This window comes from Gracilinanus agilis, chromosome 2 (assembly GCF_016433145.1).
Source record: "Gracilinanus agilis isolate LMUSP501 chromosome 2, AgileGrace, whole genome shotgun sequence".
NCBI lineage: Eukaryota > Metazoa > Chordata > Mammalia > Didelphimorphia > Didelphidae > Gracilinanus > Gracilinanus agilis.
Window position 1 is genome coordinate 596,889,854 of NC_058131.1, and position 14,938 is coordinate 596,904,791.

At 37.4% G+C, this 14,938-nt stretch overlaps 1 protein-coding gene across 1 annotated transcript in view; it reads left to right on the plus strand.

Moving 5' to 3' along the window:
• AGBL1 (AGBL carboxypeptidase 1) overlaps positions 1-14,938 on the plus strand; it is an 832,111-nt gene that overhangs the window by 138,097 nt on the left and 679,076 nt on the right. The window contains exon 16 of the mRNA XM_044660138.1: positions 5,884-6,025. Coding sequence (XP_044516073.1) covers positions 5,884-6,025 — 142 coding nt within the window. The remainder of the gene's footprint in view (positions 1-5,883; positions 6,026-14,938) is intronic.

Here is a 14,938-nt window from a genome sequence, read left to right on the forward strand (position 1 = left end):
TATATATATATATATATATATATATATATATATATATATATAGTATGTATGCATTCCTACAGTTGATGGGTATGAGATAGTATCCAGTAAGCTTTTTAAGTCTATGGATGCAACAGAAGGAATTGAACTTTGATAGAAACAGAAAATTGAGGATTTTGGTAGTCGATCGCATTTATCAACTACAAATGATGGCAGAATCTACTACTATGTACTGAAGGAGAGTTCTGAATTAACTAAAGCCATCAATTAGTAAAGAAATAGTCACAATACCTGGAATGCTATGGTCTGGTAGAATGGCTACCATTGAATTCTTTATAAAATAAGCTGTATCTTATACCTTCTTTTGTTTCCCTCAATACCATATTCTACTCTCCTATATAACGATAATTCTCTCATGGTAGTTCTAAAGAATATAGGCTCCCTTATTTTGAAGTATTCAAGCCAAGGTTAAAATAATTGTTTTCCACCAGCTAACATAAAATCAATATAAGGAGTAGGTATGTGATTTTCTTACAGGGAGATTTTGAAATCTTATTCTTGAATCTTAGAAAGTGAAGAATGACTTATGTTTTCCAGTGAAAACTACAATCAGGAAAAATCATCAGTGGTACCAGTCTTTTGAAGAACTCTTCCTTCCTCCGGTTTCAGCCTAAGACTAACAATGAGTTTGGATTAACCCTTTGCACCTTCATCCAATAACCTGTACCCTTGCCAGGAGGTTGTTCCTCTTGGACTACTTGCAACAGGGGGGTGGGAAGCTCATGGGAATGTGGTCCTTGCAGTGGGAAGGAGGGAAAGGAAGCTCAATCTGGAACACAGGCTGCCTAAGGGATGCCAATGTTAATAGCTTTTAATGTCATTAACAAGACAATTGTTCTGTGATTAAAGAGCAACTCAGGGGTAAGATGAAAACCATGAATGTGTAATGTAATTCATATTCATGTTCCAGACCTGAATACAACTGAGATGAGTGGATAAGATTGTTATATTGTAATATCATTTGTTTTACAATTATTCATCAAATTATGTTAACATATTTGCATTACTTGGCAATATTCTGATCTAATAAAAAGATTGATATGCTGAACTCTGTTCACTTCTGGATGAGTCCTATCTACTTAGGAATGAATGGCTTACCAAGGGTAACCTTCATAATTTTTTCTTTTATTGAGTTTGCCCGAGGGGTTTTCTTGGTTCTCTTCAAGTCATTTCTATGGGATTGTTTCTGGAGATCACTCCCTTCTTTCATTAACTACTATGCTGTGTCTTCTGAAGCTTGTGTAGTTTATTTGGATGATGCTGTTATAATCTCTGATGCAGAGTTCCACTGTATCAATATTCTTGCTTCATAAGAAGGATATCTTTTCAATGTGTCAACTGGCCTTCAGTGCTGCCCAATGAAGACGTGAATGATGGGAGGAGGAAGGAAGTTCTGAAGAAAGCTGCTCTCATCTTTGTGTAGCACTTTTGGGAGTCACAAGTGGGGATATGAAAGGTGTCCTATCTCTTTTTGCTTAGAGGGATGAATACTATGAACTCTAAAAGACATTTAAAGTAAAAAAACAACAAAAGGGACTTTTTGAGAAGAGAACAGGAAAGGCCAAACTCATTCACACTTGCTGCTCAGAGAAGTAAATAGTGAACATTTTAGCCTTCACTTTCCACAGGTCTGGTTCTCCTATTGACCATACGTCTAGTCTCATCCCGTTTCATGTTCTCCCAGCTCTGATGTAAAGTCATTTCAGTGCTGAAGGACTGTGGGAGGGAAATGGTGTGCTGAGTGCCTATGTAATACACAATGGCTGATCTCTTCTGACATTTATCTTCACTGGAGAGAGGAGACGGAATAGCTCACTCATGAAGATGAATGTCATACAAGTGCTCTGCCATCATGTATCCTTCCGATATATCTCAGGAGAGAGATTTTATGTTATATATAATATTAGAAACACTACTGCCACAGGGAAGTTTGGTGGCTGCTGTTCTAGTTTATTAGATCCTGTTGAGTGACATGATACACCATTGCTAAGTGGAGTCATAGTCATTCCAAGATTATCTAATTCACACTTTATCTTTATATTTGCTTATTTCAGGTATATAAGCTCATACACAAAAACATGCTGATATATCCTAATGTTTTCTTTTTCAAAGATAGATGGAAAAATATAAAATCACAACTACACACTACACACTCCATTCTTTGATTCATCTTTCAATGGATAACTGACTCCAAAGATGGAAAAGCAAAATGAAGCCTATGGCTACTCACATATTAGTTTGATTGATCCTGGGTGATCATTGATCAAAGCTGGCCCACGTGAGCTGATGCAAATCCATTAGCCCATACGATTTTCATAAATCTTTCCCACCTAAGGTGGGAGAGAAAATAAATTTGATCGAATCAGTGACATGATACATCATAGCTGAGAGGGTATTTTTTTTCTAGTCTACAAACATTCTCAAATAATCTCTTGATTCTTTTTATATACCATCTAATTTCTTACATATTCTTAACCCAAGCTCCTGTGAACATTTTTCTGACTTTTTAATAAGAACAATATTACTTCTTAAGATATACACAGAAACTGCACGGAGCAGCTCAGTCATAATCCCACTGCCTTGGACAGACAAAAAACCTCTTGTAAACTTATTTTTCTGGAGTCTGTAGATTACTAAACTCACAGATTTTTATAGTCATAAGGCATCACAGAGGTTCTTTAATGTAATGTATACCTAAGAAGATTCCCCTCTACTGGATTCATAATGACTTTTCACCAAATCTCCACTGGAAGACCTCCAGAGAAATAGAAATCCTTCCCTTCTGTGGCAGTCCATTTTATTTTTCCTAATTGTTAGGTAATTTCTTCCTAACATTTAACTGAAATTTGCCTCTTTGCATCTTCTACCCATCAATCCTGATTTTGCCTTCTGGTGCATATATCATTTATTGATTTGTTTGTTTGGTATATTAAGGTTCTCAGGTATTTCCCTCCCCAAACTAGAGAAGGCATCAAACACTTAAAGGGCTATGCTATCTCCCTAGAGTTTTCTTTTCTCCAAACTAGACATCTCCAGATCCTTTAGCCAACCCCAAAGCATGATACAGAATTTCCTTCCCGTCCTTGTTGCATCTATAGTGCCACCCCTTGCTCAAAATATTGCCGAAGTGCCCTGGCCAAAGCAGAGTAGAAGGAGACTCTAACTAGCCATCTTCTATTTCCCATTCATTTCTTTATACCGTCTGCGATGGTACCATCTTTATAGGTTGTCATATTGCCCTGTTGACTGATTTTGAACTTCAGGGTTCAATGAACTAAGAGCTAATGAACATTGTGTTATTATAGGTAAAAGGCCATTGGACACGACCTTTGAATGCTGAACAATACATGGGCGTCGAACATTAGACAAAACAATTCAATGTGATTTCAGTGTGAACTGGGCAGATATAACGGCGTTAGGCAAACATAGGAAGAGGAAGCTCTGGAGAGAGTTTTAGAGCATATGAAAATGAAAAATTTTGCCAGAGGTTGATTTAGTTCCAGGATAGTTCCTTGCTCACACTGCAGTCAGGATAAGCCCTCCCATGGTGAGGCCAGGAGTGTATTTGGGGTTCAGCCAGAGTTTAAACCTGAGACCGACTGTAATTGAAACTGCTTCAAGTAGGAACCCCAGGCTAAAATCAGCACTTAGTGGGGATTCTGGCTTTCTACAGTGACCCTGGAAAGTTGGCTTTTCATCGTTGCATGGGCTGCTGTAGGGAGCTGGTTCTGTATTAGTCCTAGACCAAGGAAGCTGACACTGAGTTCCTGATTTGTGTGGCAGAAAATGTGTTAAGAATAGAAGATGCCTGGAAGACAGCTGAGTTTAGTACGATTGTTTGTCAGCTCCAGCTGCTGGCCATGAATCAGAAGGTACAGACTTGTCTCTGATGTTTATAGCTGAGGAGGGTTAAGACAAAAGGTGTACACTGGGCGAGTGGCTACTCCTTAATTTGATTGGCTGACACCAGCTCATTCCCTTCCAATGAGCTGTATCCAGTGCCAGGAGATATAATTGACTGGCACCAGCTGCACTGCTGGATGTAAAGTGCATGTATGTTCAAAATGGAATAATAATGTATTTACAAGTCAATTCATAAAGAAAATCAAAGGTACAGCATATGTAGCATGCATGCATTCAGAGCAACCATCTGGTCCCTTACATGCTTTCTAATAACTCAAGTATTAGCTTTTGGAAAGATTGTAGAACTTTGGGGATATTTGGGAAAAAGTAAAACCAATTAGGTATGAGGATCCAGATGGCACAGCGGGTGAACATACTCACTTTGAAAGTTTTCACTCTTGGGTCTATGCCTGTAATCACAAGGGAAACAAAGTCTGTTAGTTTGATATGAAAAAACAACACATGATATACACGCTGGGACTTAATCTGATGCAGCCTCAATGCTTTTCTTTGCCAGATTAAATAGGGATAGAGGTTAATATTAGGATGTATCATAGCAAATGAACTTGTGAAAAAGCTATGTTGGTCTTTAAAAGTACTGTCTTTGCTTCTATAGCTCCCTCTGTTGCTAGGGACCTTCAGACACTACAATCACTCTATTTAAAATAGGTAAAGTAATGGACATGTGGTCTTTTTCTTTGTTTTTTTTGTTTTGTTTTGTTTTGTTTTTTTTGGGGGGGGGAGAGAATGGCAAGGGAAAAGAGGAAATGGAAAATCAATATTTTTCCTTTAGTAATTGACAAGAATAATTATGCTTTTTCCTCTTTCTCCCTTCTCTTCCTCAGATAAAACTAAAAGGCACACTGTAACATAAATAAATCAACCAATATTAAACTTTAAAAAGCCAGTGAGGTGGGCATAGTAGATAGATGTCTGGCCTAGAGTCAGGAAGACTCATCTCCCTGAGTTCAAATCTGTCCTCAGACATTCACTGGCTATATAACCCTGGGCAAGTCAATTAACTCCATTTGCCTCAGTTTCCTCATCTGTAAAATGATCTGGAGAAGGAAATGGCAAACCACTCCAGAATCTTTGCCAAGGAAACCCCAAATGGGGTCAAGGAAAGTCAGACATGACTGAACAATAACAAATCTTAAAAGGTGGAATTACATCTTTGAGTAGCCGAGCTGCTAACATTTGTCTAGAAACTCTGCCTGATAGACATGCTCAGCCTTTGAAGACTAGCTATGAGACTAACCGGTGCATTGTCAGGGGAATATTGTTGAAAAAGCACTTCTGGCTGTAATTGACTTTGATACTGTTCTCTACAGTATCAGAATTGGTTCCTCCTCTTTGACAAAGGGAAATGTTCACTCCAGATCTTTTGGTTGTTCTTTCTGGAAGCTAAATCACTCACAAATAAGGAGACAGATCTACTAAGCCCTCTTGAAGGATTGGGAGAAAAGCCTCCCTGTGTGGCTAGAAGGAAACCACTTTCTTGGCCCTGATTGTGAAAATCACACTTTAAACTATAAATCTTTCCAGCAGAATAGGCTTACTAGCCATCCCATGCATTTCCTGTGGTTCAGTTTTCATATTAGTCAGTTAGAAGGCTGTACAGTTCATTTTTAGATGCTCCTTGAGAGGCCCATGATATTTAAAAAACATCATTTCAGCGGTATATGAGTTTGCCTGGAAATTTGATTTGCTTTCTAGTTTCAGCTCTGTTCTTTGGCATTTTCCATCTCTAGACTTAATTTCCCACTCCCAAAATGAGCAATGACCAATCCCACCTTCCTCATGTACTGGTGACAAAACACTTTGCCAGGGTGCCACAAAGCATCCAAGTAATCCTCACTCAGATGAGTGAGACCCAAGGACTTTGTTGAGAGCCTTTCTTTTCTTTCTAACATCCATTCCTCTTCTTGTCTTTCCCTCTAGAAATCATTATCGCCAGAATTCAGCTGCTGTGGGATCTCCTGGAAAATACCATTATACACTCACCTTCTCTGTCACATTTCCTCATAATGAAGATGTCTGCTACCTGGCTTACCATTACCCATATACCTATACAGCTCTGATGGTAATACTTCTCCCCCTTTATTATGCTAATGGGGTTTACATAGTACTAAAATGAGTGGGAGGGAGATCTGTTGCTGTTTTCATATTTAGATAGAGCACCATTATTCCATGTGGGAACTGGTGATTTCCTGTGCCAATTAGATGTTGTGGCCTCCAAGGTTCATTTGCCTTATTTGAGAAACAGAAAAATGTAAGAATGACATACATTTATTATAAATCTTGTGAAAATAATAACACGTGCATTTATAGCAGCATAAGATTTGAAAAGACCCTTCATCAGAACATATTTGTGAGGTAGTTGTATATTATTATCATTGTAGTTGTTAATAATAATTATTATTATTTGTTAATAATAATGATAGTTATTATATTTATGGTTAGACCTGTGAATACTTGGAATAAGAAACTCCTGGCGAGAACTCCTACCCACCCAGCGTAGATCAGCAACAGCCTTGAAATATAATCTAAGCGTTGCCTGGGACTCTTAGAGGTTTAAGTGATTTGCCTACGGTCCTACAGATAGCATCTGTCACAGGCAGGTCGTGAGCTCCAGATTCTTTTAACACTGAGGCTGGCTCTCTATCTAGTACCACGAACTGCATGGTTTATTAAATTCCACTTTTACAGATGAGAAGACTATGGGTGGAACAGGTTAAGAGGCTTTCCCAAGGTCAAACATTTATTTGGTGCTGAGACCTGCCTCTAGGCTTTTAGATTCCAAGTCTGGTTCTCTTTTCATCACAACATGTGGGACCAAATAACTGTAAATGAAACAGAGAGTCCAACAGAGGGAGGCCTAGACAAAGAATCATTGTATCTGAGCTGTTTTTCTGAATCTATCACTGATGAGAAATAAGCTTGAGTAAGCTTCCTAACCATTTAAAGCATATTGCCGTTTCTTCATCTGAAAAATAGGACTAATCATCCCTGCCCCCAGCTACATCCTAGATCTTTTGAGGATTAATGAGTATCTTCTGGAAAGTACTTTGATCTCCTCTGTTAAAGCAAAATGTTATTAGCATATTAATGACTGTACATATGTCATATCTATATATATATAGCTTAACCTAAACTACTGATTTTCTCATTTTGAGCCTTTGATAGAAAGAGGAAAAGGAAAATAAGAAGAGCCATCTGTAATTAAAAAGTTATACCTGCAATACTTAACATATTGTTTGTATCTAATAGTTGCTTAACAAATACTTACTTCTTGAACAGTTAGTGGAAATTAAAATATACCCATATATGAGGAAGGAAACTTATTTTTCATCCTTAAGTCTATTGTATAATTCCCAAAAGAGTACATAGTTCTATCAAAAGAATACTGTTCTGAAGTTAGAGAACGTGGATTCAAATCCTTTTTCTTTGCTATTTATTACTTTTGTGATGTATGCAAGTCATTTACCTCCATGGGCTTTGGTTATCATTATTTGTAAGAAAAGGAGGCTGGACTATATGACTTTTGACATCCTTTCTATATCTATGATTTTGTTCTTCTGTTCACATTTATATTTACATGTAGCATTGTTTTCATTGTCTATTAAAATTGTAACGGGCTTAGCACACTGCTCAATAACATGGTCTTTGTTCAACAAAATTGTAATGCAAAACATGTAATGATAAGTTTTGATTTAGACTCCCATCTAGGGAGTTTGTTACCTTTGGAGATGAATAACATGCAAGCTTATCGTCTTTTTCAGCAGCTGTTTTGACCTCTATTTTCATAAAAATGTCGACTCTAACCAGTCTTCAGGGGAAGGAAAGTGCTTGATGTGGTCTAGGATACTGGATTGAAAATCAATGAAATTGGGCCTTAATCCTAGTTCTGCTACCTTCTACTTTTGTGACCTGTGCCAGCTACTACATGAATTGGGTACTTAGTTTCCTCATCTGTAAAATGAAGGAATTGGACTAGACCATTTCCAAGATCACTTACAATTGGATTAAATTATCTATGAAGTCCCCTATAGCTTTAACTTCCATGTTCATTTGATATGTATATACAATAGATTGTGTTTTTTTCTTGAATAAATGTGAAATGAGTTCATTATTTTGGTCATTTCACATAGTTTAGAGCAGTGGTTTCCAAACTCTTTTGGCCTACTGCCCCCTTTCCAGAAAAAATATTACTTAGCCCCCAGAAATTAATTTTTTTAAATTTTAATAGGAAAGATAAATGCACCTGTGGCCATCACTGCTTCCCTGGATCCCTGCAGCACCCACCAGGGGGTGGTAGCGCCCACTTTGGGAATCACTGGTTTAGAGTCTTATATATTGTTGAGGTTCTAGCTGGCATTCAGTTATACAATCTTAGAGATAGAAGAGATGTGGGGAGGAACCTTAGAAATTAGCTAGTTAATCCCATCTTTTTAGAGTTGTCCTAATGATAGATATTTTAAAATGGAAAGTGGATAAGATGTTGTAGACTAAATTCAGGCTTGGAGTAGGGTTTGGACTAGATGACCTCTGAGAGTCTTTCTAACTTTAAGCATCTATGAGGCTGAGGTCCAGATAGGTTAAGTGACCTATCTAAGAAGACATAGCTAGTTAGCAGTAGAAGCTGGACTAGAAATTGTTTTTCCTTACTCCTAATAACAATTCAGTCTCAGAACCAAATTCTTAAAAATTAATTTGGACCTGTACAAACTTTTTTTTCCTATTATATCTATTGATATATATTCAATTGGAAATTTAGAAATCTTCATGTTTTTATGAAAACATTTGGCCTTGCTGCACTCCTTAAAAATATTTCAGGGATCCTCAGGCATCCCTGGATGACACTTTGAGAATTGCTACTCTACCCTAGTACATCATACTCCTCAAGATTGATTAAGATAAAGTGCTACCATTCTAGCATGGAAGAATTTCTGGCAGTATTATTTAATTTTTGCTTAATTGTATCAGCTTGTCCAATTCAATGGTCTATGGAACTATAGTTGATATCACTCAAAACCCCTTTACTGAGTACCTATTGTTATTTGGCTCTACCTTATTAGATAGACATTTCTAATGTTTGAATAGATTGATCAGCCAGTCTCTTTAATTTATAACTCTAGAAGAGAAATTCTATAGATTCCATTCAGTGGAGGAATCTATTTTCTCACCAACACTGTTACAATTCCATTCCCAAGACCCCTTTCCTGTGTCCTCTTTTTTTAGACTATTACAGGTATCTGAGAGGCATAGGCCAAAAATCTCTCTGGTCACACCCCAACTATTTATACTACCCTCACTAACTGCTTACCATGGGCCTTTGGGACCCAATTATATGCTCCAACCACTGAAAAAGACAGAGAGTGAACTTGTTTTTAAAATTGACAAGTAGTTCAGGAGCTACTTTTGTTACTGGGGGAGCAACTCAATCTGCAGGGTAGGCAATGAGCATGGGAGGCAGGCAGTGGGTTATATAGAGAGACCTTGTTAATCTGAATCTCTGCAGTTTATCATTTTGGCACTTCAATTCAAAAATCATGGTTCCACTTCACTTGATTACATCACTTTTGTTGATCAGAAAATATGACAAATTTGAGGGGTGATTGTGAGAAGAGGAGTCAAGAGAAGGGTACATTTCATTGTTTCTCCTGTAGAAATAAGTAGGAGAAGAAAGAAGATGTGTAATTTGAAGGTGGAAAGGTTATAGATCTCATCTTATATACTTCAGTTCATGGTTTGCATTCTCAATGACTTCTCTTTGAATTTTCTCTTTTTTAAAGAGCCAAAAAATTAGGGCTTCTGTGGCTTCTTAGAAACATTCTCCACAATCATGGTCAGAGAAAGAATATATCTGGAATGTACATTAGTCATTTTTATTTTTGGACATGTTCTTGGGAGAAATCTTTTTTCTTCCAACAGATCAGTGATAAATTAAATGTGATTGATACCCCAAGGGCAGAATTAACTCTCCGATTCTTGGGAGTTTTGGTGAGGGGCGGAAAATATACTTCCACATGGAATTCACAATTTTTAAATCTCTCAAATAATATGGTATATGCTTAATAATTGCAGACATTTTTACAGCAATGGATATGTGTTTGGAAATATTTTCTCAAATGGCTGTAACATTACAACTCTTTTTTTATTTTATTTTATAAGAGAAATAATTAGGATTCAGTTATTTCAAACTGATATCTCCCAGATGTGTACAGATGATGATATTGAGCAATTGTCAAAATTACAGTATCGTTGACATTAATGCTGAAGTTAGAGGAGTGATAAAATCAATTAATTTTAACCAACCATCTAATTATTCAAATATGTGCAATACTAAAAGACTTTGTAATATATTGATTAGTTTATGGAATTGCTGTGGGTAGTCAGCTATATCAGTTGAAATTCCAGTTCCAAGATATAATTTCTCTATATATTTTTAGGGCAGAGAAATGGAATTTGTAACTAAACCTAATATTGTCCATGAGAGTAGGAGCCAAAAAAGTGACCAAATGAAGGATCCATATGTTAGCTACCCAGAAACCTTCCCCAAAAGTAAAAGCCAAGTTTTTCAACAGTCTTCTTATACCAACTATGATGTATGACATTGAGACTTGGAATATCACTCAGTTCAAAGAAGAAAAATTATGAGGGTAGAAGAGAAACAAAATACCCTATGTGTAATATTTCTGTGCAGTACCACAGCACACATGAGGGACTGAAATGGAATCAAATGGAATATGTTTGGACATATATTGACTCAGAGATGCAATAGGTAGATCATATAATAAGGTTGTTAAATAACCGCAAACCCATCAAATACAATGTTGGGAGTTATCCCACAGATCATCTAAACCAGTGGTTCCCAAACTTTTTTGGCCTACCACATCCCTTCCAGAAAAAAATATTACTTAGTCCCCTGGAAATTAATTTTTTTTAAATTTTAATAGCAATTAATAGGAAAGATAAATGCACCTGTGGCCATCACCACTCCCCTGGATCCCTGCAGTACCCAGGGGGCGGTAGCGCCCACTTTGGGAATCACTGATCTAGACCAATAAATTGATGAATAGAAAGTCTAAAACTCATATCTGGTCCATTGCAAAAAGGAGAAAAGGACAGACCAATTAAGAGAGAAGTTGGAAAAATGTAGAAGAAGGGAGATAAAAGACTATATAACTGTGCTCCATATTAGTATAGAGGAAATCTTTGCAAAAAAGCAGGCTTCTTAAAGAATTAATGATTTCTAGTGACCATGTGACATGTGCTGATAGCATCTAGCTTTGTCTAATACTCTATCCAAGTTACTTAATTTCTTTTCCAGGTGTTTTTTACAATATTCTTTTGATGGGTTCTCCAAAGGCCAAAATCTTAGGATGCTTGTGCTGCTCATCTTTTTCTTATTTCTGATATTCTTCCTGCTATGGAGTACAACATTAATCTGTTCAACTTTCATAACTTAATTATACCTTCCATCTTAGCAATATTCAAAGATGATTATACAATTGATTTTGACATTACCCATAAGTGGTTTACTTTCATGTTCAAGAACCTGAAAATCATTTTATCTAATGACAATTTTCTATTATTTCATCTGTCCCTAGCACTCATTCCTCCTAACCCGATTGCTGTAACCTACAATATTTCTGACTCTCAGTATTTTACAAGGTTATCACTATTCTACATATATTCTCTTCTTTTCCTAATCTTGACTCTTTAGTAAATCAGATCAACTTTTCATGTTCTTCTTGAATTCTTTGCTTCTTTATCACCACTCAGACATTTCCTGATTTCTTATCCAACTGCACTCATTTTGGACTTCCTTAACTTCTCCACTATGCCCTGTCTCTTTTGTTTATTATCTTCTCCCATTGAGTACTAGCACCTTTTCAGGTCTGCTTATCCACTTTTGGAATCCATCTTTCACCAAATTCTCACCTGTGGCTCCAAGAAGCTGTAGCACGGCCATACCCTGGTAAAACCATTTTGGCAGATGGGCTAAACTAGGATGAGGGTAACTGATAGGCTCAAACATGTTGGCACGTTAAAGGGATGTCTACCCCAAGCTTGTGAAGACATATCCTAATGGAATAGGAGGATGAGAACAATTTGTTCCAACTACTATAAAGGTGGATGAAACAGGAGCTTTGGAGTGCTTAGAGCTTGGTCAGAAATTGAAGATGCCAAGATCATCTACTGCCTTTTGGGCCATCAACAATCATCCTGACTTTTGTCTTCCTACTGGACTTTTGTGACTGAAAGAAAGAGTGAGGTTGACAACTTTGTACAACTTTGCCTCTCAAATGCAATTCACTTGTAAATCAAAACATCACAGATGAGGCCATTGGTCCTCTTCAAAAGGAAGGATGGACAACAATCTTTTCCCATTGGATTGTAAGCTCTTCGTATTTTCATCCCCAGTTTAGCAAAATACCTGATACATAGTAGGTACTTAATAAATAAATATGCATTGATTCTTGACCTTTCATACCAAACCCTAACTCTGTATTATGCCTATCATATGTATCCTACTAACAAGATAATGGATAGAGCTGGAGAAATTATTAAAATCATATAATAATCTTGTTATTTAACCTCAATTGGGCTAGTATTCCAGAAAGGTAATCCATTTGCCACTTCCTACTTGATTCCTTATTCTGACCTCCCCAACTTCTCATTTATCCTCAAACCTACAGTTACATCCTTCTCCCAATTCTTTCACTTGATGCCCTAGCCTCATACTTGACTTTCAAGAAATTTCTCTTTTCCACACTCCCTCAGATGACACCTCTTACATTTAATCTCTCAATTACTAACATTTTCTTCTTTTTATCTGCCTATCACTAAAGACAACTATAATGTGGAAAAGCATGCTGCCATATTTTGCATGGGGCAAGCTGGCAGTTTGCCCTGGTTAGAATGCGGAACATGCCATGAGACAGGTGGCTGGTGTCACTTGGCAGTTGGAGCCAGGCTATAAATAAGCTTGGCAGACTTGGGCTTCTTCACTTCTCCCCTCACCTCTCACTTGCCCCATACCCCCTTGGGACCTGGTGGTTGGAGCAGGAACATGGGTAGTTGTTTAGGCTTAGAATTGGGTCAAACCAATTCTGCAGGACAAACCTATTATCACTACTGGCAAAGCAAACCAAACTTTTAACCAAAGATTAATTTTATTTTATTATTAAAGAGATCACACAATTCTGACCCAGGGCTACTTGCCCTGGGTCAGCAGAAGAGCTTCCAGGCAAGACCTAATAGCATCTTGGGTCAGAGAAATCCTTCACCCTTAGTTCTCAGTACTTCCTAACCCTCTTTCCTTTTATCAATAAACCCCTTAGCCTTAATCTGAGAACTTTGTGGTTATTGTCTATCCATCTAAGGCCAAGCAGGGACAGTCAACAGAAAGGTTCTGAACAGCTACAGCAGGGATAAACTCCATTGCTGTTGGACAGGAAGTCCCATATTCACTTCCTGTTAAACTACAGACCAATAGGAAGTTACTTCCTCATCAGGAGAGGTGCTGCAGATTAGACATCTTAAAGGGGCCTGGTATCTAGCAGAGAGAGGTTCATTTAACACTTTGCTAACCTGGGCTGGTTCTTTGTTGCATATATAATCAGTTTCAAGCTCAGTCCTGGTACTGCCCATACCATCCTCTCTGTAGCTAGCACCTTCCTCCTTCTAGTATTATTGCTAGCCTCTTTATTCATCACACAACCTTATCTATGGGCATCCTTGATCCAATCCTGTCCAATCCAATCCCTTTTTATCCTGTCCTATTTTATTCTATCCTGGAACTTGTTGTCTGGCCTTTTTTTTCAGTCATGTCTAATTCTTCATGACCTTTTTTGGGATTTTCATGGCAAAAATACTAGAGTAAGGTTTGTCATTCCTTTTCTAGCTCATTTTACACATGAGGAGATTGAAGCAAACAACATTCAGTAACATGCTCAGAGTCACATAGTAAGTGTCTGAGGCCAGACTTGAACTCATGAAGAGGAATTTTCCTGACTCCAGGCCTGGTACTCTATTCACTGTACTACCTAGCTAGGGACTATGCAGTGTAAAAAAAATAAAGCACATCCCTTATCTGGTAATAAGCTCTGTACTAAAGAAAAAGACATGGAAACAAATGGTGAGGGCATGGGCAATATAAATAAACTATGAATCATTAAAGAAAAGTCTCAGTAGTTTCCCCTCTTTCATGATAAGTTATTGCACTGGGGTCTGTGTGGTCAAGGAAGGTTCTTCTATGAAAGTTTTAAGGGAGGATTTTTAAAAGGAAGGGAACAGTAAGGACATTTATAGAGTTACACAGGATCATATCTGTGCTGTTATAAACTGATATTGCACAAAAGGTCAGGCCCTATTTTTCTTTAAATACCTCACTCACCCCCTATAGAGGAGTTCCATAATTGTCTATAACAAGTCTTCCAATTTTATAGGCAAGTCTACCACTGCAGGTTCCATGGGCTAGTAATTATAGTTCAGATGACACTAGTATTCAAAATCCCTGCTTTTTTATGGGTTTCTAACCCTCACCAGGAGCAATGGAAGTATCCAATTAGATAACGATTCCCTGAAACCCAAGACACGATATTTCACCTCAAGATCATTTGCAGCAGAACAATGTATAGCCTCTTTGTTAGCGACAATTCTTCAGTAGGCTGATAATGACTTTTCAACAAAAAATCTTTTTTCTTTTGCAGTGGCCCCAGTGCTATCTTGTACAATTCCATTTACATTTATCAACCAGGTTTTGTACCATTCACTCAATTTAATGAAATTCAATAAATATTAATTAAACACCTACTCTGTGCAAGGTATAGTGCTGGGAAGAAAAAAAAAGAACGACCCACCACCCCAATTCTAGTTGTCAAGAAACTAACATTTTATAAATTCTATCTGGGGAATAAATAAAACAGGCACCCAAGTAACAAAATACAAAGTCTATACAAAGTTGTTTCATGAAAGATTTTGGACT